Consider the following 27,392-nt stretch of genomic DNA (forward strand, 5'->3'; position numbering starts at 1 on the left):
CAACTGTTTTTAGAGCGGCTCAAACGACCGACGCAATATCAAGCACTTCCAATACACCGCTTGGCCAGACCACGGGGTTCCAGAGCATCCTACGCCGGTTTTGAACTTCATGAGACGGGTCAGGTCATTTCAACAACCCGAGATCAGACCTATGGTCGTGCACTGCAGGTGAGTGGTCATACCAACTTGAACAAGCATTTTACCTTGGTTTCTATCAGCAGAAAATAATTCTGGTTGCCATTATTTGCTTTGGTTCCACGTTGCATAGCCTGCAAGCCAACCACGTCGTTTTTCCGAATGAAATTCCTCAAATAATTGCCCAAATTTTGCTTAAAAAATCTTGTTTGAAAAGACAAATTGATTGGTACTGCCGCTTTCTAGTTAACGTCCCCATACATTTTTTTTTATATATTATTCTAACATTTCAATCTGACAGTGCTGGTGTTGGACGTGCTGGATGCTTCATCTGCATCGATACCATGCTGGAGAGGATGCGGAACGAAAATACGGTCGATATATACGGACAAGTTACCTGCATGAGGGCGGAGAGAAATTACATGGTAAGCAGATCTGCTACTTGAAGTAAGACGATAATAATTTCATGGATTAAATGTCATTGCACTCTAAAGAAAGTGAATGACTAAGGTTGAGATATGAAGTTGGCATTGATATAACTGAATTGACTTAATTTAGCTATATTTATAATTGATTAACTAACGCTATGGTTAGAATGTCTTTAGCGTCACCTGGGATAAGTTGTTTAATGTTTATATGCATCAGCTTACCGAGCTATACCAAAAATCTTGTGCAATAAAAAGCACGAAAGCTGTGTTTCAGCAATACGAAGAATAACCAATAGGGAGAAACTTGTGTAATAGCCTACAGCTTACTCTTTTTCAGTTATACTATCCATATTCCATATAAGAACAACTTAGCCTTGATGCAAGCAACGCTACAGATTACATAGAAGACCAAACATTGATATTTTTGTCTTTAAAGCTTAACCATTGGAAACTATAGTGCATGTTTTAGAGCTGTTTAAGTAGTGGAGGTTTTTACTTAGGTGCAAACGGAAGAACAATATGTCTTCGTTCATGAAGCGATATTGGAAGCGATAGAATGTGGAAACACAGAGTTGCCAGCGCGAAATTTATATAGTCATCTTCAAGTGCTCACCACCCCAGAAGACGGAAACCTTGTTACTGGAATGGAGTTGGAATTCAAGGTGCTTGTTTGAATTGTGTTTTTAATTCAGTTGTTTAAACCAGTTATTGTTTTCGCAGTAAGAGAAACAGACAAATAACATTTCGTTCACAGTGACAATTTATCAAAAACGACTTTTGCTCAACAAATTACTGAAATGAGGCTTCATCGAATCAACTGGTAAAGGTAGAAATGAACAACAGACGCTGCCTTGTTCATCACACGAATAGCGGTGTCAATTAGGGTTGGATACACCGGCAGAAGATCTTTCAAGCCATCGATTAAGCGGTTGATTAAGCTAATTGTCTGATTAATTAATCGAGTATCAGTTTGTGCAAAGTTAACCTATGGGTCAGTAATCGGTAATTTTAATCAACGGATTACGGTTGGTGAATATAGAAAACTGTGGTCTGCATAAACTGCTTAATTCGTTGATTTTCTTTATCCGTGGATAATCTGCTCTTGGTGCATCCAACTCCTGAAATCATCGTTGTTTCGATATGTTATACAGTATATATCAATAATTCTTTTGGTTCCCGACAACTTGTAATCGAACAATGTCCCAAAAGTTGCTTAATGTGAACGCTGGAGTTTGAAAGCGTTGTTATGTCTTCCACAGCGTCTTGCTGGCAACAAAGCTCCGTCGAGCAGGTTCGTAAGTGCCAACCTCCCTTGCAACAAGTTCAAGAACAGACTGGTCAATATTTTACCTTATGAAGGAACACGGGTCTGTCTGCAGCCTGTACGAGGCCTGGAGGGTTCTGATTACATCAACGCTAATTTTTTGGACGGCTACAGGTAGGACTTAGGCTTTAAGAGACCTAAACCACTCTTATGCATCGGTTTCTCACTCGCAGCCTCTCTTAACTGATGCAAATTCATTTAACAACCCATTTTTTAGCTTTGACTAAGTTTTACGTTTACGTTTTGCTGTCCACTTTCTACGTTACGTCATGAATGTTGGGGCTTGTTCGATGTTTACTGTTTTTATAAGAACACCCACTTCAGCGTCGTGATTGCCATGGATGGCGCAGCAGATGCGATGCTCGCTTTCAAATTATGCGATCCTGGTTCAACCCCCTAATTGCGTTGGTTGTTGAAAAACAAGCTTACTTCACCAGGGTGTATTAAATTAGGTGGGCGATGTTCTAAAGGAAAGGTGGCCGAGAGAAAGGAACTGGCCTTGTTTGTGCCCAAAGCTTAGTTTTGAGACAATCTTCTCACAGCCCCTCCGATGCTTATATTTAAGTATGTGAATCAGTTTTGTCAACAGTCTACCGTATTCTGAAAATATCTATTAAGTCTATTGAAGCAATACTCGATGAAAGCGTAAACAAATATTTTTCTGTCCCGCAAACCCTAAGACGCACCAGGCTTCGGTGACTGATATCTGCTTAGGGAGACATTTTTGCACACTGTGAAGTAATTCACAGAATCACAGTTATAGGAAAAATCGACGGAAGTTCAAAAATTAACTCTATATTCACAAAAAGGCTAAATTTACCAGAATGCTGGAGAATTGCTCACCCTGTGAGTTATTGCACACTAAGTTGCATTTATCATCTTTCGTTTGAAATTTAGTTTACAGAACCCTGGCATGTCTAGACTCGAAAGCTCTCGTAGTTACATTTATATTTTTTTATGTAATATTATTTTCAACCAATCTGTTGAGAAATACTTTATGAAGTGTTTAATTTTCTTTGTCAGGCAAAAGCATGCTTACATTGCAACGCAAGGGCCCCTTCCTGAGAGCACGGATGACTTCTGGAGGATGCTGTGGGAGCACAACTCAACGATTGTAGTGATGTTGACCAAATTGAGAGAGAACGGACGCGTGAGTAGCATGACTGCAATCAGCTGATTTGAATCTTGCCGTATGATTGGTTAATAAACCTCATCTGCTGCGGCGACCTGCAAATTACAAACACGCTTACAGGATTAATCGATCTTTGCATTTCTTCATCCATTATAATTTATATTTATATCTTGCTTGTTTGTTAAAGTGTTAATATTTTCTCTTTATTTATTTAAAATTGTCATGTTTGTACAATAGGATAAATGTCATCAGTACTGGCCAACTGAACGGTCAGCACGCTACCAGTACTTCGTCGTGGACCCTATGTCAGAGTACAGCATGCAACAATACGTCCTGAGAGAATTTAAGGTATGTCTGTCTGACTGTAGCGCGTTTTGTTTGGGTGAACAAAGTGAACATATATTTTGATTAAAAGTTTGGTTTAGGTCAAATACTTCTATCACGCTTTGTTACTAAACGCTAGAGATACTTGTAGAAAAAAAAACACTTTAAAATTGACAAAGCGTACCTATCTATTTATCTTCTTTGTTGATCTACCGCAACAGGTGACAGACGCAAGAGACGGGCAATCGCGGACCGTGCGCCAATTTCAATTCACAGACTGGCCCGAGCAAGGGGTGCCGAGGTCAGGGGAGGGTTTCATCGATTTCATCGGCCAAGTTCACAAAACAAAAGAGCAGTTCGGCCAAGAGGGGCCGATCACGATCCACTGCAGCGCTGGTGTGGGCAGAACCGGTGTTTTTGTGACACTGAGCATTGCATTGGAACGGATGAGATTTGAAAATGTTGTCGATATGTTTCAAGTATGTAACCTTCTTTTGTAATAAAAAAGCATATTTTTTTAGTAGTCATATTTATATTTTATGTATTTTTATATTTTATCATCTTATATTTTCTTGTGTTGTCATTCCGGCCTTCCTCAATTTTGCTTTATCACGTCTAAATTTAAGCACAGTGGTTAAAGATTTAAATTCACTGATCGAGAAGGTAACGAGCTCCATTTCCATGTTTATCGTGAAGCATGTCTCAAATGTGTTACCATGGCCTACTAGAACACGCCGAAGATGTTGCAATTTGGGAAAAATTTTTAAGAGTCTTAATTGTTACAATCACAGCCATGACAAACCTGCCATCTTCCCATTTCTAAATGTATGTAAAAACAACGGTATTTGCCCCTGGACATCTATTTGACTTGTTTAATTGGACATTACAGTAGGTGTGTACATTCACTATATTACGCAATACTAATGTAAGATGTAAAGCTTTCCAACTGCATCCTGGAGGCGGTCTCATCATTTGATATATCACTTTTGGTGCAATTGCATGTTCAATTTGAAATATCAAGGATTTTGTGGATTCTACGTTATAAACTGTTCATCTGATATGCAAGTTTGGATTTTGGTTTGTTGTTTTTTTTGCCAAGCTTAAATTTGCATGTAAAATATGGCTATTGGTGAAAGATCCTGCAATGCAAGATTGCATGATGAAACTACCTCCAGGATTCAGTTGGAATGTCTTACATATTTTACATTATTATTGCATAAATTTTGCTCAACGTGCATACCTAATCTCCGGCTAACACATTAGAAATATATCCAGGTGCACATATTGCTTATTTTACATACTTCTGGGAATGGGAAAATAGCAGGCTTGTCATGGCTATGATTGTAACAATTAAAATTTTTAGAAATTTCCCAAATAACAACATATTTGGCCGTATTTTAGTCGGCCGTGGTGTTGCCTGCTCTGAACGACTGTCTAACCAACAACCTGATGAGCGTCTTTTAGACGCTCTCCAATTCTCACCCTTTACAAAAAAAAATTCTCGATGAAATGTATTCAAAATATATATTTTCAGACTGTCAAGACACTTCGTACTCAAAGGCCCGCGATGGTTCAAACTGAAGACCAATACCAATTTTGTTATCGAGCCGCTCTGGAGTACCTTGGTTCGTTTGATCACTACACCACCGGATGACACCGCTTAAAACACCGCCAAATAAGACTTTATTTTCCGAGCGTTTTTGAAACGCAAGAAAAGCGGTCTTTTTTTCAACCAAGGGCTTTGAAAGATAGGTGAAAGTACAGATTTTACGATACGTCTGAAACTTGCCCTGTGCATGTCAAACAGGCTACTGTTTTTTATTCAACATGTTATCATACCGTTAGTTTTGAGGCTAAAGCTAAATGGTACGCTATGCGTTGATTCTCTGCAATGCAACGAAGGAAAATTATTTTGACGAAAGCATTGTAATGACGATGTTACGATAGAATGCCTATGTACAAAAGACATACTGTACAATGGCAGTCAAAACGTGTTGTCCGAGCAAAAAGCATTAACAATGTACACTTGCAAAATGAATAACACATAGTACAATTACTAGTACGTGAAATCATGCTTTTGTTGATCTTTCTAGTTTGATTTATTTATTTTTCGTATTGTCATGTATTCTGTGTATATTTGCATCGTTGCAAACGACACATTTGAGTGAATCTACTCGACTGTCAACTCATGGGTACTTGTGGATTGCCTGAGTAGTTTCTGTTTTATACAATTGTACTTTTTGTATTTTTTCATTTAAGCCTACCAAAAACGCGTTGTTTTTGGACTAACTTTTTTAATTGTTACTTTTTAGAGTGGTGATATACGTACTTTTGTGCCATGGCGACCAACATGGTCAGTTATTGCGTGTCTAAGTTTCAATCTTTATGATTAGGGTCGTTTTGTGAGCTTCAGAAATTTATTTTCAAATACCTATTTGTAGTTGCACAGCTGGCAAATCTGCAATTTAAGTGAGCGTCTGTAGACGTTGAATACTTGCAGACGAACGTGTTTGTGAGAAATATTACACAAACTTGTCAAGAGTTATTTGTGTTAAGCTTTCAATAGGCCTCATCCAGATGACCCTGCAGAAGTTACGGAATGACTTGTCGAGTTGTCTTGACAAATCAGAGTAAACAAATGCTGGATATTTCTATATTGTCCATCATTCATTGCAAACAGGAATCAAGTGCAAGTGCTCTGGTGACAGAACTTGATTGTGTTGGATTACTGCATGGTTCGCTTTGTAAGACGTAGAAATGGTATAAATTTTGGAGTGCGCCCTTATATATGAAGAATGTTGCTTGTACCCATATTTCTATTACACCACCAACACCATGGCGTAGTTGAGATTTTTGTACAGTGTTTGTTGTTTATTTTTGACTTTTAAGCCACTTTTACTGATGCTTAAACCTCTGAACTGTGTGTGTGGACTTTAACGAAACCCTACGTTGAATCAGTGCAAAACAAAACAACAAATCGAATATTTCGGTTATTTTGACCTGTGCAGTCCTTACCAAAACATTGCGCCATAAGCTACTAAGAGTGCGACAATTAACTTGTTTGCTGCATCTTTCTCACTGTGTAAAAAACACGTGTTCAAAGTTTTTGACGTTTACGACTGGCATGTCATCCGTCGTAAAGCCATTTAGCAAGCTGCACATCATCAGTATCAATACATTGAGGCACACGATTGTCTGCATTGCCTTGTGATTAAATAAAATAGTTAGCGGTTAGATTTAGTCGGTTTGCGCGAACCGGTTTTTATGCCAGATCAAAGCATCGTTTTGTTGCAGGTTATGGGAGGCAGTTTTTTTATGCATTTTCTATATTATTATATATCATCGCGGGTTAATACGTATATTGCAGTGCGACATTGTTTTGAAAAATTGTTTAGACGACTATTATTTAGTTGGTCAGTTGCACATGAGATAAATCTTATTTGACGAGACGAATCTCATCTGTGTCAATACTTTTGCCTTAGCAATGCACTCTGGCCAAACGTTTTAAAATCCATTTCGCATTGTATTTTACCTTTAAAAATAAGGTTATTATAATTTATTTGATTACAAAAGAAATCCATACATAATACATACAGCCTATTTTATAATTCAATAATAAGGCTCTGGTCATGAGCTTAGGCTATATTTTAATACCTACTTTAATTTTTTCTGATTTGAAATTATTATTTTGAATTGGATTTATAAAAAAGCCAAATTTCAGTTTTCAGCTGGTTGAAGTGAACTTAATACACTTGTATAACAACCTTGATTAGGCTTTATTAAAATAAAAAGCAACTACATCTGCAAATGAAAAGAATACATAAATAACTCCTTCCTACAGTACACAATGCTGCAACAACAGAACTGAACGAATGAATTGTTGAAGAAAGCGTAGAACCAAAGCGTGTAGAAAACAAGGCAATAATTAACGGAGTAGAATGCTTGAGGAACAGAGCGCCGTGCTCAGAAACACACGACACTGGTTTAAGGTAGGCTACCAGTATCTCTCGAGACAACCTTGACTCCACGCAAGATTCTGTCCTTCAAACAATGATGAGGCCTTTTTGAAGTTTTTGCATTCGGGACGATCAACGTTAAATATTTGTATATAAATTTAAAAGGAATGTTTTTTGAAGTTTAAACAAAAGCGTTGAAATTATCACCTTCACTGAATATATGAATGCGTTGTACAGCCCAGGTGGCCCTTAAGTTCAGTGAAATTGTTAGTTGCCATACGGTAGTTTTGGTTAAAATTAGAGTTGATTCCCAAACATGTCTCAACAATAAAGACGCACTTTCGCGGCATTGAGCAAATTATGGTTTATGTCACCTTTTTTCTGTGATTTGATGTTTTTATTCAAAGTTTACAAAAAATACGTGATGAGTTGTTCCCCACAAGGAACACTGTGTGAGTTTTTGTATCAGAATGTGTCACTCAAACCAAATGCAACTTTCTATGAGTTGCTGTAAAGAAAACAGAAATTATTTTGAATTTTTTTACATGTTAAAGTTCACTTGAGTTTGAAAATGTTAAGAAGGTCAGGTGAAAAGAAGCCTATCAACTTTTCATCAGCTAACGTCAATTCACTTTCTCATAGCAATAAGAAGCGTGTGCGGTAGGTATGTTACAGTAGGCCAACGCAATTTCTTCCACATGTTTTTTTGAAAAAGTAAGTAAAGAACATATAAAACTTGAGATGCTACGCTGAATATGGAAAAGTTTGGATGTTTATTGACTGAGTAACCAACTCACCATGTTACCAACTTTACAGAAAGACAACGTAACATTTACCATTTTCATTCATCTTTGTTTTGCTTGTCTCGAATCAGTTGTTTTAGTTAAAATAACTGTTGACAAGAGAGGTTGCAGTTGTAACAGCAATTTAACCCTCTTCGTTTGCAGATATCGAATCTGCAATAGAATAGATTACAATAGCCAGGCTGAAATCAAAGTATAGGCATGAAGAGACAGCTATCTTTGAATCCAACCACACGAGAAGTGAAAATATTTTTTGTAATCCATCTCATTGGAATTTCCTTGGTCAGTTGCGGACGTTTCACTCTTTTGAGCTTCCAAACAAGTTTTTATGTTAAAGATGGCCTAGGTATGTACTTTCTCTAATTTGTTCCTTACAAGCCGAATAGACATAAAGTAGACTATTACTCGATTGTCATCTTGTTCTGAAGATGACTTTAATAGCTTTTTTTACATTAAGCGAATGTTTCAAACCTCAAAAGCATTAATAGTAGCCTAAAGCAGGCTTTCGAGCCTAATTGGATCAAACAATCCCAGTAAGACATTAAGTTACTTCAGGGAAAAAAAATCATGGAATGGTAGTTTCCACCTGAACATAAAACTCTGGAATAAATGCAAAGGCAATGTAGCAGAACAAGACTCCAAAGGATACGACGTGTTTTTTACGGTTCCCGGAGACTCGGGATCTATAAAATTTTCTGGGGCCAGGGTTTATAGATACTCCGAACGCTCGTATCAAAGTAACAGCCTACTGTACCTCAAACTATGCAGTAGCCTATCCATGCTGAAGATAGCCTAACTGGTGTAAGTTTTTTAATCGCAGGAGCAGTTGGACTGACTGTTTTGTTTAGCCTTACATTGGTGAGTGCCTTAGTCGGTCCTACACTTCTCAAGATGTGCAGTTTAAAAGTTGGTTTAATATTCTTCGATTTTTCGGCTTTGATATATTGTGCTGCAAACTTCTACCCAGGTCAGTTAAATATATTTTTATTAAAAACACTCTGCAATGCAAAATGGGTTTCACAAACTGGCATTTTTAATGGTTTTGTGCAATGTACATAAGACGTAAGGAGTAGGTTAGGTTTGGTTGGTTTGGTTTGGTTTTTGAATCTTTATCCTTGGACTGACAAAGCCTTGATAGGTTATTCCTGGTAGTTTCGCACACTTGTAGAGGCTCTTGACGCAGGGCCGGTTACCGAGATTGGCAGAATGAAGTTTTCCGATTGTTGAAGTGTTGTTGCCGGGGAATTATTCCATTCACTAAGTGGTGCTGAATGGAGAGCAGTCCGGAAAGTGCGTTGCTCAAGCGCACACTCCGAGAGTCGAACCAGCGCCGCGTGATCTTGAAGCGGGCCCGTAACTACTGAGCTAACTGGGCGGACATCATTATACTAAAAAGCTTGTGAATTGATACGAATTAAAGTTCCTTTTATTTGTTAAATACTAACAACAAAATATCACGTGTTAAAAAAGGTGTCAAACAAAATGTGACCTACAGATTTTATCAGTAAAATATGCTTGTCTCGTTTAAACAAGATTAGCAACTTGTCTTGCATATATTTAAATCTACTCTATTTGAATTTTGATTTGGATTCTATTTGAATAAGCACCATCTGATGATCACTTTTTAGATTGAAACAGGCAAACAGGCTGTAGAGGTTTTAGAAAGTAATAACTATATTTGATTTAAATCTACTCTACAGTTAAGGGGAGGAGGTTAATTTTAATTTTAACTTTAGCCCTGATTTTAGGATACGACAGGACATTATAAGACGTTGGTCACAGTGGAAAACCATAATATCTTCGTGGGAAAGTTGTAACATAAAATTCCCGAATCCTTTCGTCTGTATGCGATGACACTGAAAAAATACTCTTCTGAAAACGTCATTTCACGAATTGTATTTCAAGAAAAAATAGCCACAGGCTGTCGAAAAGGGGCGCAACACCGTACGCACTAAAACTTGTCACCACAATACAGATTACTGAGATAAAAGACGGAAATTTCGTCTAGTTGGTAAGCACAAGCAAAACAGTTTTAATATTCGACCAACCTTTCCAGCGAAAATTCTAAAATGACAAAACTCGTTGAGATATTTCAAAGCCACATGACTTGCAACTGTGACGTAATAGTCGATAGGCATTGTGAAGCAATTCCACAGGTGTTAAAAAGGACTGTGCAATGTTTTACAGGTGTTACGAAGAGATGATGCAATCTCTGCTCATTTTTTTAGCAATATTCCATGACGTAAGACGCCAGGTTAAGTAGACCTCAACGGTTTTATGTAATGTTTGATTTGGGGAACGATTGTCCGTAACAGACGTCAAGAAAAAAACTTTTGAAATTTCCCTCCAAACCCACCCTCCTTCCCTGAAAATTACTTTGAGCTGGCTAAATTACCAAATAAAGTAAATATAGGCCTAACCATATCCACTTAAAATCCATTTCAAAACTTTCACAGGCTTTTTGCTCTTTCTTAAAGTGCATGAATATTTTGTAGGCTTATATTTTTGTCCGAATACGCTACATGTAAAAATCTACTTCCGATCAAAGTCCCTAACGGTAACATGTACCTGTATATAGGCCTAGCTTAAACAGCCTTTTCTTCCACGATAGAAACAACCTACTTTTGGACCCTAAATAATTTGTCGACTCTAATTTTTCGAAATAACATAACCTAATACTTTTGGACCCTTAAATAATTCTAAAACCAGGGCTAAAGTTGAATTTGAAAAAAAAAAAACGATTTGCCCCCCTCCCACCTTATTACAGTAGGCTATATCATGATAGATTGATTAAATAAAAACATGCGTTTTTATGTAGCGCTGTATCCATTACGGATTTTTAATTGCTCTCAGCGCTTTACAAAGACAAAGCAGAAAGAGGGAATAAATGAAGGAATCTTTATCTTCAACATAAGAAAGAAGCTTATGTTTGACGATTTTGTATAAGCTTGTATAGCTTTGAAAAATGACGCAGGATTGACAGAGTGAAGTTTCTGCTTGCTGTTAAAGTGTTGTCTGTAAAATATTTCATGCAGCGTGTGCCGTTACATGGAGAACTATTCTTGGAAGGCGTTGCTCAAGCGCACACCCCTAGAGTTGAACCAATGATGTTTGATCTTATCGCTTGTTTGTTCACAAAATCGAACGCATTCAATTGAGCCATTGGCAATGTAGTACATCAGCAGGCTACCTCTAAATTGATTATTCACAGAGTTCTACACCATAATACCAGCATCCGTAGTCAGTGGGATTGGAAATGCTGTGTTTTGGATTTGTACCGGGTCATTTAATGTTTACTTTGCAAAACTCTTGAAAAACTGTGGAAGCAAAAGTCTTGAGTCATACAACAACAAATGCGGTGGATACTTATTTTCTGCCATCACTGCAGCTCAGGTGAAGGAATTTTAAAATTCTTTGCAAAGTTCTCAAACCGAATCGGATTAAAGTTTCACATTAGTTTTTGCAATTGTGGATACGTTTCTTCTGATTTTGGAATATTAATAGAGGCAGCATTAGGCTAATGTGTGTTGAATTATATCATGACCACATAACCACTGCTTGGTTTAACGCAAAAATAATAGCCTATTTTTGCAACCGTGGGGAAATTTTCTGTATTCAATAAGTTTGGTTGGTTTGGTTCTTGAAACTTTATTCTCGGACTGACAAAGCCTTGATTGGTTATTCTTGGTAGTTTCGCATACTTATAGACAGGCCCGGATTTAGGGGGGGGGGGCAGAGGGTGCAGGTGCCAGGCCCCCCCTTTTGAAGGGCCCCCCAACGTGGAAAAAATGTGATTTTGTGTTGTTTTTTTTATTCAGCCTTTGAAGTTTAAGCAAAATGCTGTGCAGTGCTGGATTAATGCTACTGTAGACCTAGAGGTGGTTTTTGCGCCGTAGGCGCGAAAATTTTTTGTGCTGGGGGCCTCCCGATCTAAAAGTGCTCCGGGCCCCCCATCAGCTAAATCTGGCCCTGCTTATAGAGGTTCTTGACGCAGGGTCGGTTACCGAGATTGGCAGAGTGAAGTTTTCCTATTGTTGGTGTTGTTGCCGGGAAATTATTCCATTCACTAGGTGCCGCTGAATGGAGAGCAGTCCTGAAATGCGTTGGTCAAGCGCACACCCCGAGAGTCGAAGGCCCGGTTTTTCTGAATTGTATAGACCTGGTTCAAGCTATCATGAAAAATGCGACTTTTGTGCACTTTCATCCTGATGTGTTTCAGGTTATCGGAAGCCTGATCACTTATTTTGCATTTCGAAGCGATGCTCTGATACCTTTGGAAAACCTAACGAACTTTACAACGCCAATCACAAATTTCAGTGAAGCTTATATTCCAGTTACTTCTGTTACAAGGTAAACATGAATATAATGAAACATGCCTTTGTCATTTTTAGTGTTTGCTTAACCAAAAGCTTATTCATTATTTACATGTCTTAACAGCACTAAGTATTTTTTATTTGAAACCTTTTGCTGCAGACGTAGCCTATTTTATGACATCAACATTGGCTTTATCAAGCAAGTTTATAGCCAATTGACGTCATTTTGTAGGCTAAAGAACAAAGCGTACAATCTTGGAGTGCTTTCTATGAATATTTAAATTTCCATGATAATTAATTTGTATTTTGGCTGACTTTATTAAATAAAATCATAGGTTGGGTTTTGAAAAATTACACACATTTGCATTGCAAATTTAATCTGGAAAAAGCCAATTTATCTTGAAGTTTTTCTTGTCTGATTTAGGGCATGTGAAGAAATTATTCAAATCTAAAGTTTGTGGGCAACCTTCTTTTACACCATCAGCTAGCAAATGTTCTGGGAATTGACTCCTAATGAAAAATATTGAAGTAGCCAAGGCTATAGTTGATATGTGCTGTCGTTTAGATTTGCAGTAAGTGATGTCTGCGGAGCAAAGGATTGCCAAGACTCAAAAGTTACGGAGCAAAATATTTCCAACTATGTTCCTCCAAACCAAACAATTCTTTACATTATTTTGTCGATATTTACTGCTTTTAGTCTGCTAGGAATACTCATACACATTTTATTTGTTCCAAGTGGGTTTATATCAGGTAAGGGTGTTGCATCAACACATGATATGACCTCTTTCAGCACTAGTCCAAGTTTAAATCCGTAATGATTAATCTATTTGGTAGAAATGCCTTGAGCTAGAAAACTTTATAATGTTTTGAACTAATTGAGGTGCTGAGTTGTAATTGAGGCCGTGGCTTAATATCTTGATTATTGGATTTAACTAAATCTGATGTTGTTTTAAAAAAAGACAACTCTAGCCAAATAAGAACAGTCTGCCTTAGTCACTTTGCGTAAATTTATTTCTTAAAATTGTCATCAACTTATTACCGGTCTATTTTGAAATACAGAGGCATTACAAAATGTAACAAAAGTAAACACACAAAAAGGGCAACAAAAGTATCTGACAAAAACTGAGCCTATTTGTTGCTAAAACCGTGTCATCACAGATCAAACAAAGAATAAGAACGATCCATGCAAAGAAGCTCACTGCAACGACGTTTTCTCTGACGATACTTCTTCCAAAGTGCATTCAAACGTTGATGCTAATTCCAATCATAATGTAGGAAGTCACAATTGTTATTCATTTTGTTCTTTACCGAAAACTTTCATCAGAATATAGCTTATATGTTGCTTTGTTTTAAATATTTATAGACCGATCCACTGATGCGTGCTTAAAATTCTCCTATAACAACCCATGCCTGTTGGCAAAATGTGCCTAACTCTTGTGTATTCACGTTTGGAGTCAATATTTCCAAAATCTTTGAAGTCGGAGTGGAGTTTGGCGTCACAGACGTCGGAGTCGGAGTAGAGCAGGAGTCCAGAAAACCTGATTCCATACACCTCCAAAGTCCATCTCCAAGAAGGAAATCATTAAGTGGCTCTGCCACGAAAACAGCCTCGTGCTACCGATGGGTATCGAACTGACACCCTTCCGAGCGTTGTGTCGCTCTCAACTAAGCCACGCAACCGACTGTTATGCCACCAATAGTTAAATACCCACAATTGTATGGCTTCAGGTAAAGCAAATGGAGGAGAGAAAAAAAGAAACTCCACAAGAAAAAGAAAAACATTTTCAAACCTTTCGAAAGGAGTTCATATTGACCTTACGTCATTTCGTTAAACCTGGCCAACTTTTACTGACTGGACTACAATTCCATATTGGACTTGCGAGAAGCTTTTTAGTCAGCGAGATGACGAGAAGCTACGTCTCTTGCGTTCATGGCGTTGCGGAGGTAATCACGTGAGATTAGTTTAATTGCCTCATACTTTTATGTGGATTTAATTTACTATTAGATTTAGTATAGCCTATTACACTCTTCGTAGACGAAGATCATTTTTTGTAGCTATATCAGTAAAAAAGATGAATTTACTTGGTTGTCTGTGCAAGGTTGGGCTCATTTTTTTAAAAATGGATTCTTAGGTAGGAAACTGCCCAAATATAAATCATTTATCGTTTTAAAACTAGATCTATAGGCCTAGTATGATTAGCACTCAGGTTCATAATTTGAGTAAGATGAGTTTCAACTTGAGCTGGCTAATTGGTTTAGTGTTTGATTTCGAATCTTTATTCTCGGAATGACAGAGCCTTTGATAGGTTATTTCTGGTAGTTTCGCATACTTGTAGAGGATTGTAAACACAGGGCCGGTAACCGAGATAGACAGAATGAAGTTTCCGATTGTTGAAATCTTGTTGTCTAAATGCCTTGCTCAAGCGCACAGCACTCCCGGAGCGGAACTATCGTCAAAATCATCTGTTGAACGGTGGGATAAGTGTAAAACATTTTGTCTTTTTCAATCTTTTCAATTGTGCTTTTTGGGTAGGCTTATTCGAAACGAATTTTGTTTGGGCGAAAGTCTTGGGCGAAACGAAATTCTTCACACAATAAGTTCTTTTCGGAAAACGAAATGAAGGGAAACCAAAATAATGGAAGTTTTTGCAAATAATATTGCTTTGTAAACTCCAATAAATTTAGAGATAGACCCATTGTTAAATCTTCAAGCAACATGAATCAAAGCTGTACATATAAAATTGCCAGGCGCTTTTTGAGTCTTGAGATTTGCATGCGTTATATTTTGAATGCGTAACGAAACAAACTTGCCGGTACTTGAAATATCTTTTCTGCCAACGGCCACAGTTTAACAATAAAAACATTATGGTTTATTTATCGTCACTCTACAACAGCTAAGGTCTTAACGACAGTGTTCATTTTTTAATTTTATATCAGATTTACGATGTCATTACATTATTCCCCGACTTATTCTCACTGCCATAAGCGAGAAAGAACACAATTGGTATCGTTTTTAAAGTCTTCGGTTTTACCCAACCTGGAATCGATCTCAGATCTACCAGCACCAAAGCCGAAGCGAAACCTCTCGGCCACTGCGGGTCCCAGTTGAAGTACCTTAGCTTGTCAGTTTTTAGTGAATCCCAGATCTCATGTAGTTTACGGCACTTTTTGCACTGTGTTCAACGTGCAAACTGCACAGGTTTATTGAATTCCAATCAAATGTTTGTCCTGGTCAGGTTGGAATTTGCCTTGCTATCTTTAACGCCACAGCATTTATTGCCTCGATGGTCAATGGAAAAGTGTGCGAGAAGTTTGGGAGGTACGAATAGGCTACTTTTACCAATATTAGACGTTAAGCGCAATGAAATCCATTAGTAGGTTAGCTGTTTGTTTTACTTTAATTGTAGAAATTCTGATGCCCATAAGCCCATACATGTTTGTTTCGATATCTTGGTGATTTGAACGTGCATTTGTTTGAAGACCTAAGACCTAAGTTGAAGAACTACTCAAGTCCAAAATACGACTTTTGAGATAAAGCAAGTTAAAGTGCTGTCAAACTTGTTTAATTTTTCATTTCTATGCAATTACTATAGCACATTAATGCTGAAAATTGAATGAGGCTGTTCACCAGGCATTAAATTAAATGATATGAGATGTTCTACTGGTGCAAATTAAGCTAAACTATCACAAGATGTATACAGTGACAATCTGCTTTTATTCCGACGTTTCGTCAATCAGACACGACTGACTTCTTCAGGGGGCTAGACCAGGTAGTGACTACCTGTCTAGCATGGCAAAACACAGGACATATTGCTGAAAACAACTAAACATGCAAAATGAAAATTCAACTTCTGGACAAAAACTTATCGCGCGCAAAGTTTGAAATAAGTTAGAAAAAAGGGGGACTTAACCCTTTGCTTTTCAACGTTTTTTTGGAAGTTAACTGCTCAAGGGGGGGCCGTTTTTGGATCAAATTCAATCAGCTGTTACGTGTTATCCGCTGATGCTATTTGAACAGAAGTTGCACTGGTGTGAAAGCAAATCATTTGTATATAAGTTTGAAAAGTCATTATTTTAAAATTTTATATGTTAAACTTGATATTTCAATTTTTGCAAAGGTACCCAAAAACGACAATTTTGATTTAACTTGCCGCTATTTAATTACCGTGCTAATCCGATTTCATGCAAACTTCTGAATAACAAAGAGCTCGATCGAACGCACGAAGTGTGTGTGCGGTGTGCCGAATCATTGCATTGATTAGAATTTACGACTTGCGAGCAAATCTTATTGTAAGCTACTCACTGATTCTAAAATAGTTACAATCAAAGTAACATTGTTACACGAATTTGAAAAAAAAACAAAACTGCGTTTGTTGTCTTACATTTTTATCCTAAACTAATGCATTCCCAAACTCATGGCTAGCTTCTAGTTTTATGGAACCAAATTTCTCATAAGTAACACCTTAGCCTGCTTGAATAGCTGTTTACATCTTCGTTTGTGTATTTAGGTCTACAATTGAGTTTGTAGTATGAATATTTTTAGTAGAGAGAAGACAGTTGAACAAGTTGTTGAAATTATCTGAAATTTCTAAGTTCAAATTAGGTGCTTTTGAAATTGTGGATTTGTGTCAAGTCGCATCACAAATATCATGCAGGCCACATCATAAGTCATTTCGCTTACGGGTGTTTATAAACATGACTCATAAATTACATCCACAAAAAATACAGCATTTATATCAACAAAGCTAAGTTCGAAGCTCACTTTTTATTGAAGATTGTGTCAATCAATTCGAAATAATGCAACAGCGAATTGCCGCCAGCGTCGAAATAATGCAACAGCGAATTGAGGAACGTGCGTAAACAAAGGAAATGTGAAATAACCCACAGTCAGCAAATCTACATAAATTTAACGTTTACAAATGTTGAATCAATGTAAAAGGACTGGATTGCTGACTGGGTCCTTATTGTTTGAAGCACTAAAAATACGCGTAATATCGACAACATCAGCAAGGCAGTGATTATGTTTCTGGCCAAAAAAAAAAAAATAACTTTTGACTTCAAAGATAAAAATGATTATAACGAAGCTTCAAAGTTTGTCGTAAAACATTTTACAGAGATACAATAAACATAATCATTTTGTGCCAGATTGTGAGAAGACTTCCTAGATTCTTTCCAACCATTTGCATGATTGCAAATTATTTTCTATAACTCTATATTGCTAAAAAATGGCTTCTTTGTTGAAACAACGTGGCTACAATTCTATAAGAAATTCTTAGGCCTACTACATTGAAGTAATGAAATTTTTTTTGTGATTTTGCTGATGACGTTTTACAATATCCGAGAAGTAAAAAATAATAATGATGAATTATTTTATAAAACCGTGGTTTGCAAGTGCTTCACAAAAAATTGTTGAGGGAAAATTTACTATTAGACGTAAAACGTTTGTAAAAGAAAATTGTCGGTTTACGTATTTATAATGTTTATTGCGCTGTTATCGAATTATAAACTGCCTGTATTGTCTACCTTTGTGGTTGCCGGCCAGCTTAGAGCAGCATGCAAACCATGCGTTTTTGGTATTTGCATCGTGTTATGATTCTCGAAAATCTCCCACAAGGTCTTTATTTTTATCGTGATATTTTTGTGCCTTGTCTGTCCTGAACTTGAAGTCATTGTGCAGCACAATCCACATCGGTTTTTAGACTCAGTCTTCATTGAAAATCTTTTGTGTGGTGCATCATTTCAAGTAGTGTCTTCCCCTAAACTGTTACACAAATCGCCCAGAACCAGAACCATCGTGTTATCTTACAGCAGTTGAGAGCCCGTTATTGTATGTGTGGAATTATTACTGTAGATGTCTGACTAAATTCATGCCAAAGTTGAGCAAATTCTGCTTTCGGGATCCTTGCCGTTATTTACGGTATTTTTTGTTGATAAGTTTGGGCAGCATTTTTCCAAGATAAATGAAGACATCGGTATTGTTCGTCACTTAGATTTAGTTTTCTCAGCATTGTTTATTCATTCTTTGATCCACTAGTTTGTCCCACTTTTGGTATAATCGGATCGTTTATAGCCTAAATGGCGGGTCTTCACAATAGCCGGCCTCTTATACATTGGCGCAACGTATTCAGATGTTGAATCAATGATGAAGAAAGCTGATTTGTTGTTTGTCTTATGTGACGCCTAACTTTATGCCTCGTCTACAGTACAAAATATTTTGTAATGTACATTGTGTACATTGTACATTTTGTTTGTAGGCCTACATTACAAAATATTTTGTAATGTAGATGAAGCATTATCATCTTTATTTTGCGCTCTTTGGAACAAAACACAGTGCACTGTGAAACAAAAATACAGGACATAACAACAAGTAGGCGACATAAATCAGTGAAGGGACGCCATCGAGTTAGCTGCTACGTGTAAATGAAGCCTATCTCATAATTTTGAGTATCTCACAATTACTGTTTGCAAAAACGCTATTTCTCCGGCTTCTCCCAAAAGCATTTGCAGTGATACATTTCCTCAATTGCAAGTTTTGTCAATGAGAGCATTTCCATAGAACGTTTATTTCGAAACCAAGTTTTCGTGTCTTTATCCAAGAGAAGATTTCTTATTGTAACGTTTTTTATTCGTCAATGAATATTATCTGCTTGAAACAACTGTTTTGAATAGTTTGTGGCCTCCATAGTCTACTATTTTGATCGTGGATTGCTATTCTTCTTTGTAGAGCTGATAACGCAAAAAACGTTTGCTATTATTGTTTCTAATTAACAGCTTTGCGATCACTGGCTTTTCTTTGTAGCATAAGAAATAACGCGCTTTGTATTATTGAGGTCAAACCAAACAAAAGAAAGCAAGAGAATGCTTCTCTCTGCTCGCGCATATCGATGCACGAAGCAATTATGAGCTTATGGCTTGTCATCGCAATGTAATCCATTTCACGCTTTGCTGGAAGTTAGCTAGAAATAGCAAAAATTCACCAAAATCTTGAATTTACAAGAAAACTACACAACTTTTAGCATCAAATTTAATATCATCAGATCCGCCTGGCAATTTTAGGAAAAGTCAAGAAAAACCAAGTGCATGGCGTTACTGTGCTTCAAATAATTAAAGGAAATATGAGGGGGGGGCCAAATCCGGCCTCCCTTTGAGGAGCAAAGTGTTAATTGCGATCAACAAGAAACTTAAATAACAACAAGATAGGAGAGTGAACGGCATGAGTCATGAATCGAGTTTTGTACGCACTACTGCACAGTTTTACAATCAGCATGAAACCAATTTAAAAAAACGTCAAATCAGCACTTACAATAGTTTTTTGTAGATAGCGGGAAAAGAGATGCCATCATTGCGATTCATTACATGAGGCTTTTGATTGATGAACCAACTTTCAGAAAACATTCGCTTTTTATAATCACTTTCAACTTTTAGAATTTTAGAATTGCTCCAAGTTATTTTATGATCTGAAGTTATGGCATGCATGCAAGGAGCGGAATGTTCAGGGCGTTGATATTTGAAAGCTCTTTTGTGTTCATTAATGCGAGATTTGAGATCTCGTTTTGTTTGGCCAACATAAATTAAATTGCAATCATCACAAGAAACTTGGTACACTAAACCTGAGATTTCGCTTTGATTCAAGGGGTCTTTTAAAGATGGCAAAAATTTACTTATTGTCAAGAAAGGTTTCAAAGCGACTTTTACACCAATTTCATTTAAGATACGCCGAATTTTTTCAGAAACTCCCTTAACATAAGGTAAAGAAACAAAAGACTTATACTGGGTAGATGGGGGTACTAAACTTTTAGGTTGTCGTTGGCAAGCATGCTTTCTTGGAAATCCATTGAGGCGCAAAGTATTGTGTAATGCTTTGTTCTGTCGTGAACGTTCATGCGGATCTGCGACATGTGTGTCAATGCGGTCATACAAAGTTTTAGCTACAGTAAGTTTTTGATGTTTGGGATGGTGTGAATTAAAATTTAAATATCTGTCAGTGTGTGTGGGTTTTTTGAAAATTGTAGTGGTCAACGTGTTTGTGGCATTGTGACGAATAACTGAGACGTCTAAAAATGATATGGAGTTGTTTTTTTCATGTTCTGTTGTGAATTGAATTGAAGAAGATATGCTATTCAAATGTTGATGAAATTGGTTGACCGCAGACTTTTTTATAATGCAAAAAGTGTCATCTACATATCTCACCCAAAGTTGCGGTGGTGTATGGAATGAAGTGATGGCAGTGCGCTCAATGTATTCCATGAAAATGTTAGCCACGACCGGGGAAATGCAAGAACCCATCGGCGTACCATAAATTTGACGATAAAGAACGTTATTATAACAAAATACAGTAGACTCAAAACACAATTTCAAAGCTTCTGTGACGTCATTGATAGAAAGTTTAGTGCGTTCGTGTAAAGACTTATCTTGCGAAAGTAGTAGAGAGATAATCTGCAAACATTCTTTGAGAGGAACGGAAGTAAATAAGCTCACAACATCAAAAGAAACAAAGCAATTATTGCAATCAACAGAGGTGTTTTTGATTAATTGTACAAACTCAGATGAATTTTTTACAGTGTATTCTTGGTTCAACAATGGCGATAAAATATCAATTAAAAATTTCGATAAATTATAAGTAGGCGAACCGATAAAGGAAACGATAGGTCGAAGAGGGGTGTGGTTTTTATGAATTTTGGGCAATCCATAGATTTTCGGAGTTACACTCTTATTACACTTAAGACGATGATAAACTGGCATGGTGATTTTTCGTTGAGTTGCAAATCGCCAAACTAGTTTGTTTACAGATTTTTCAATAGATGCAATAGGATTAGGTCTACGTCTTAAAATTTTATATGTAGTATTGTCATTTAAAAGTTCAGAGAGTTTGTTATGATACTCAGAACTGTCCATAATTACCGTTGCGTTCCCTTTATCGGCTTTCATTATTTTGATGGAGCTGTCAGATTTCAGTTCTTTTAAAGCTGTCAGCAATTCTAAAATTCTAAAAGTTGAAAGTGATTATAAAAAGCGAATGTTTTCTGAAAGTTGGTTCATCAATCAAAAGCCTCATGTAATGAATCGCAATGATGGCATCTCTTTTCCCGCTATCTACAAAAAACTATTGTAAGTGCTGATTTGACGTTTTTTTAAATTGGTTTCATGCTGATTGTAAAACTGTGCAGTAGTGCGTACAAAACTCGATTCATGACTCATGCCGTTCACTCTCCTATCTTGTTGTTATTTAAGTTTCTTGTTGATCGCAATTAAGTCCCCCTTTTTTCTAACTTATTTCAAACTTTGCGCGCGATAAGTTTTTGTCCAGAAGTTGAATTTTCATTTTGCATGTTTAGTTGTTTTCAGCAATATGTCCTGTGTTTTGCCATGCTAGACAGGTAGTCACTACCTGGTCTAGCCCCCTGAAGAAGTCAGTCGTGTCTGATTGACGAAACGTCGGAATAAAAGCAGATTGTCACTGTATACATCTTGTGATAGTTTAGCTTAATTTGCACCAGTAGAACATCTCATATCATTTAATTTAATGCCTGGTGAACAGCCTCATTCAATTTTCAGCATTATCAGAAAAGAATATGGCAAGGACGTGTTAAGAAAAGCGAGGAAACTTGTGAATGAAAATTTGAAGATTAGCAAATTATATCAGCATCTCAAGTTTAATCATTGCTGTTTGAGAGAAAGAATTCTTCCTAAAAGTCTACAGTTTTCTCCCCCTATTCGCACATCTCGTGGTTTTCGATTAGCGTCTAAACACGGTTTTGAATTTTTAAAATTGCGCATAACGGAATGTCACTTTCAAATTAAGAAGAAAAAATCATTTTATAATCAACTTTATGACTTTTTGAAGAGCAAGCTAAAGTCAGGCCATGTCCAAGATTTACTGCATTACTCTACTAAAACGCAACATTCTTCAAACAATAAAACAAAGAAAATTCATGAAAAAAAGTTAGCTGCTTTACGACAAACACAGCTCTCAGAAAGAAATGATACATCATCGTTGACAAACCGATGGGTGAAAAATCTAAGCCAGAAAGAACTCACTAAACCTCAAATCAAAGTGTTGAAAAAAGGTCTCAATTTTGCCATTTCGCCCAAGTCAATTCCTAAATTAGATATTGTAGCGGCAACAGAAAAAGGATACAGAGGAGTAAATGACGCAGCTGGTGTTGCAATGGCCAAATCAAAGATTACTCAAATTCTGAATACGGCAAGACCCCCCACCACCTAACCTTCTTCCAGAAGAAATGACAGCTTTAAAAGAACTGAAATCTGACAGCTCCATCAAAATAATGAAAGCCGATAAAGGGAACGCAACGGTAATTATGGACAGTTCTGAGTATCATAACAAACTCTCTGAACTTTTAAATGACAATACTACATATAAAATTTTAAGACGTAGACCTAATCCTATTGCATCTATTGAAAAATCTGTAAACAAACTAGTTTGGCGATTTGCAACTCAACGAAAAATCACCATGCCAGTTTATCATCGTCTTAAGTGTAATAAGAGTGTAACTCCGAAAATCTATGGATTGCCCAAAATTCATAAAAACCACACCCCTCTTCGACCTATCGTTTCCTTTATCGGTTCGCCTACTTATAATTTATCGAAATTTTTAATTGATATTTTATCGCCATTGTTGAACCAAGAATACACTGTAAAAAATTCATCTGAGTTTGTACAATTAATCAAAAACACCTCTGTTGATTGCAATAATTGCTTTGTTTCTTTTGATGTTGTGAGCTTATTTACTTCCGTTCCTCTCAAAGAATGTTTGCAGATTATCTCTCTACTACTTTCGCAAGATAAGTCTTTACACGAACGCACTAAACTTTCTATCAATGACGTCACAGAAGCTTTGAAATTGTGTTTTGAGTCTACTGTATTTTGTTATAATAACGTTCTTTATCGTCAAATTTATGGTACGCCGATGGGTTCTTGCATTTCCCCGGTCGTGGCTAACATTTTCATGGAATACATTGAGCGCACTGCCATCACTTCATTCCATACACCACCGCAACTTTGGGTGAGATATGTAGATGACACTTTTTGCATTATAAAAAAGTCTGCGGTCAACCAATTTCATCAACATTTGAATAGCATATCTTCTTCAATTCAATTCACAACAGAACATGAAAAAAACAACTCCATATCATTTTTAGACGTCTCAGTTATTCGTCACAATGCCACAAACACGTTGACCACTACAATTTTCAAAAAACCCACACACACTGACAGATATTTAAATTTTAATTCACACCATCCCAAACATCAAAAACTTACTGTAGCTAAAACTTTGTATGACCGCATTGACACACATGTCGCAGATCCGCATGAACGTTCACGACAGAACAAAGCATTACACAATACTTTGCGCCTCAATGGATTTCCAAGAAAGCATGCTTGCCAACGACAACCTAAAAGTTTAGTACCCCCATCTACCCAGTATAAGTCTTTTGTTTCTTTACCTTATGTTAAGGGAGTTTCTGAAAAAATTCGGCGTATCTTAAATGAAATTGGTGTAAAAGTCGCTTTGAAACCTTTCTTGACAATAAGTAAATTTTTGCCATCTTTAAAAGACCCCTTGAATCAAAGCGAAATCTCAGGTTTAGTGTACCAAGTTTCTTGTGATGATTGCAATTTAATTTATGTTGGCCAAACAAAACGAGATCTCAAATCTCGCATTAATGAACACAAAAGAGCTTTCAAATATCAACGCCCTGAACATTCCGCTCCTTGCATGCATGCCATAACTTCAGATCATAAAATAACTTGGAGCAATTCTAAAATTCTAAAAGTTGAAAGTGATTATAAAAAGCGAATGTTTTCTGAAAGTTGGTTCATCAATCAAAAGCCTCATGTAATGAATCGCAATGATGGCATCTCTTTTCCCGCTATCTACAAAAAACTATTGTAAGTGCTGATTTGACGTTTTTTTAAATTGGTTTCATGCTGATTGTAAAACTGTGCAGTAGTGCGTACAAAACTCGATTCATGACTCATGCCGTTCACTCTCCTATCTTGTTGTTATTTAAGTTTCTTGTTGATCGCAATTAAGTCCCCCTTTTTTCTAACTTATTTCAAACTTTGCGCGCGATAAGTTTTTGTCCAGAAGTTGAATTTTCATTTTGCATGTTTAGTTGTTTTCAGCAATATGTCCTGTGTTTTGCCATGCTAGACAGGTAGTCACTACCTGGTCTAGCCCCCTGAAGAAGTCAGTCGTGTCTGATTGACGAAACGTCGGAATAAAAGCAGATTGTCACTGTATACATCTTGTGATAGTTTAGCTTAATTTGCACCAGTAGAACATCTCATATCATTTAATAGCACATTAATGTTATAGCGAAATTAAGCCGTTTTTTAAAAGATATGCATTCACTAACTTATCATGCAACAGTTTTGGTGATCTTAATGTCCACAAAATGTGACTGTAGTTCTTCAACTCAGGTCTTGGATTGAAGCTCGACTACAAAATATCAAACATTAACAAAGCACCGAGCTGTAGAATATAGATTTTTTTTTGTTCAAAGTTGAGATCCGTGTGAAACTTTTTGAACAAATTCTAATGTAGTTTTTTTTGATTTGTAGAAAATGCCCAATCGTTTTTGCATTCATTTGCAACGCAGGAATTTACGTGTTTTGCCTGCTTTGGATTCCGACTGAAAGCTCAAGCAAGTGGATAGTCTATGGATTGTACTTTGCCAGTGGCATAAGTAACCCGATATTCGCAACAACAACCGTAGGTGAGTGGATCAAAAGAAAACGTAGCTACAATGCTTAAACAAATAAAGAATTACTTGTGGCAGATACAATTGTTCCTTTGATCATGCATGAAACACATGCACTTGTTATTTTTTAGCTTATTATTCAATTATTTTCTGTAAACTACATTTGGACAGCCTCCCAGGCTCCTAATCGTGCAAAAAGATTAAACACGCCATCTTGGGAATTATATTCGTGTTTTATTATGTTTGATTGTTCAATCTTCTCGTTGTTGGTTTAAAATATGAATTTTCTACTTTCAGCTGCAGTTGCTTCTTTCTATCCTGACTCCAGCTCGAGGGGATTTACCTGCTGGACTGTGATTACGACATGCTCAAGCATGATCCAGAACGCTTGGAGCACAAGCTTGTGCGTCAATTACAAGATTTTCGTTCTCATGGCCGTTTTGTGCTTTGCAGTCTTCACTCATCGTAAGTAACTTAGCCAGGAAGAATACAGTGAGGTAATCATAGAGGATGATGTGCTAAAAATTCATCATCATCATCCGTTCAGTCCATTTCGCTGTAAATGGACTGCTCAAAATATCGTTTATCTGATTTGAAGATGATTCAGAGGCAAAAAACAAAACTTTTTCGAAATTGGAATGATTCTCACCATATGCCTTCCTTCTCATCATATCGAACTAAGCTAAAGTAATTTGTTTATATTTTCGGTTCGTTGTAGCCTATGTTTTAGGAGCAGGTTGTGCTTATCAAATTTCTATTAATCTACATACGCTAGAACCTAAAGGACTTTGAATTTTTATCCTCGGACTAACAAAGCGTTGGTAGATTATTCCTGGTAGTTTCGCATACTTGTAGAGGCTTTTGACGCAGGGCCGGTTACCGAGATTGACAGAGTGGAGTTTCGGATTGTTGAAGTGTTGTTGCCGGGGAATTATTCCATTCATTAGGTGGCGCTGAATGAAGAGCAGTCCTTAGAAATGGAGAGCAGTCCTTCGGACCTGCACCAGCAATCAGCATGTTACGGAATTGAACCAAACTTCTGGGAAAGCTTTTGATGTTTTCTACAGCCTTCCTCTTCTCAGAAGAAAACGATATAAAACATTAAAAAGACAAGTGCTTGTCTGGCTTGAGTGTTCATTTTGTTTGATTTCAGTTATTGCCGAGCACAGGCATTCACAATCATCATCGTCTGACCAGTCTGCCGATCCCACCACAAGCGAAGAATGCGATCGATATGAATGCCGAAGTGGGGAAGACTGGAGGCAGACACGCCAAAAAGACAGTGCATTGTCTGTTTAATTGTAGACGTTTTCAATTGAGTGTGCCTTGGGAACAATGGCATCGTTTTCTCAGCTGAGGTTACATAGTTTATTAAAAGCAAGTAGAATGTTTTAATGCACCAGTATGCTTTTTATTTTGTTACCGGGTTTGATATAATAAATTGTTTTTTGTCAAAATGTTGTTGTCTGTGATATTTCATCCACTGACTAGACACCGCCAGCAAAAGGAGCTGTTCTTGAAAAGCTTCGCTCAAGCCAGTGGTAGGTGAACTTTGATGGGGTTCACTCATCATGAATACTATTAGAGATGCCGTAATACCCTAAAGTACCAAAGTTTACTGACGCTCATTAGCGTTGAAAGGGGTTCCAGGGGGTACTTTTAGACTCGGAATAAATTTAGGGGCCGGTAACCTTTCCAAGGGACCCGGGAGTTTGAAGAAACCACCGGGTATTCTTTGGATGCAGTGCGTTGTTCTCAGAAGTGTCTTGAATTAGGGCCCAAAATATTACTGCCGGTCCCGAATTCTCTTCCCAACGGCCTTGCTGACTCTTACACAACTCAATGCATGCGGTATTTATATTTTGAGCTTATTAAATCAGAAAAATACAAAAAAATGTTACTAAAAGTGGTAGCTTAAGTTTTCAGAAAAACTAATAGAAGTTTAATGGCTTCCAATTGCACATCTTGTATGCTTTGACAGTCTCACAGTGGCCTACACATCCAATAGGATTGCAAGGAACTGTTTGGATTCAAACGCAAATCGTCATCGCTATTACAGTGCAACTTCAACAACACCTCTGACCAACCTTTCGCGTTCTCTGCTTTTGCATGGAAAATGACCTGTTCTTAGATTTGGTATCAAAAGCACTCCTGGATTTTGACAAATCTATTCCCGAAATTTTCGATTTATTTCATTCGCGGTAAGTTATCATGGTTTGATAAACACTGGTCTGAGCGCACATTTTTATAG

At 37.1% G+C, this 27,392-nt stretch overlaps 2 protein-coding genes across 2 annotated transcripts in view; both read left to right on the forward strand.

The window, feature by feature from the left end:
* Nucleotides 1–6,539, forward strand: part of LOC145782158 (receptor-type tyrosine-protein phosphatase delta-like) — a 48,649-nt gene extending 42,110 nt beyond the window's left edge. The window contains exons 31-38 of the mRNA XM_082593918.1: nt 14–168; nt 437–560; nt 1,064–1,225; nt 1,823–2,001; nt 2,911–3,037; nt 3,257–3,367; nt 3,565–3,822; nt 4,878–6,539. Of these exons, the coding sequence (XP_082450044.1) occupies nt 14–168; nt 437–560; nt 1,064–1,225; nt 1,823–2,001; nt 2,911–3,037; nt 3,257–3,367; nt 3,565–3,822; nt 4,878–4,997 (1,236 nt within the window). The 3' untranslated portion in view covers nt 4,998–6,539. The remainder of the gene's footprint in view (nt 1–13; nt 169–436; nt 561–1,063; nt 1,226–1,822; nt 2,002–2,910; nt 3,038–3,256; nt 3,368–3,564; nt 3,823–4,877) is intronic.
* A 4,792-nt stretch (nt 6,540–11,331) lies between these two features.
* LOC145782530 (protein unc-93 homolog A-like) lies at nt 11,332–26,561 on the forward strand. The gene is made up of 9 exons (XM_082594332.1): nt 11,332–11,495; nt 12,322–12,452; nt 12,981–13,165; nt 13,574–13,686; nt 14,144–14,359; nt 15,652–15,734; nt 25,002–25,156; nt 25,439–25,606; nt 26,295–26,561. Exons 5-9 carry the CDS (start codon nt 14,153–14,155, stop codon nt 26,438–26,440), a joined length of 759 nt encoding a protein of 252 aa, XP_082450458.1. The 5' UTR covers nt 11,332–11,495; nt 12,322–12,452; nt 12,981–13,165; nt 13,574–13,686; nt 14,144–14,152; the 3' UTR covers nt 26,441–26,561.
* The last annotated feature ends 831 nt before the right edge of the window (nt 26,562–27,392 follow it).

This window comes from Aplidium turbinatum, chromosome 13 (genome assembly GCF_918807975.1).
Source record: "Aplidium turbinatum chromosome 13, kaAplTurb1.1, whole genome shotgun sequence".
Classification (NCBI taxonomy): Eukaryota; Metazoa; Chordata; class Ascidiacea; order Aplousobranchia; family Polyclinidae; genus Aplidium; species Aplidium turbinatum.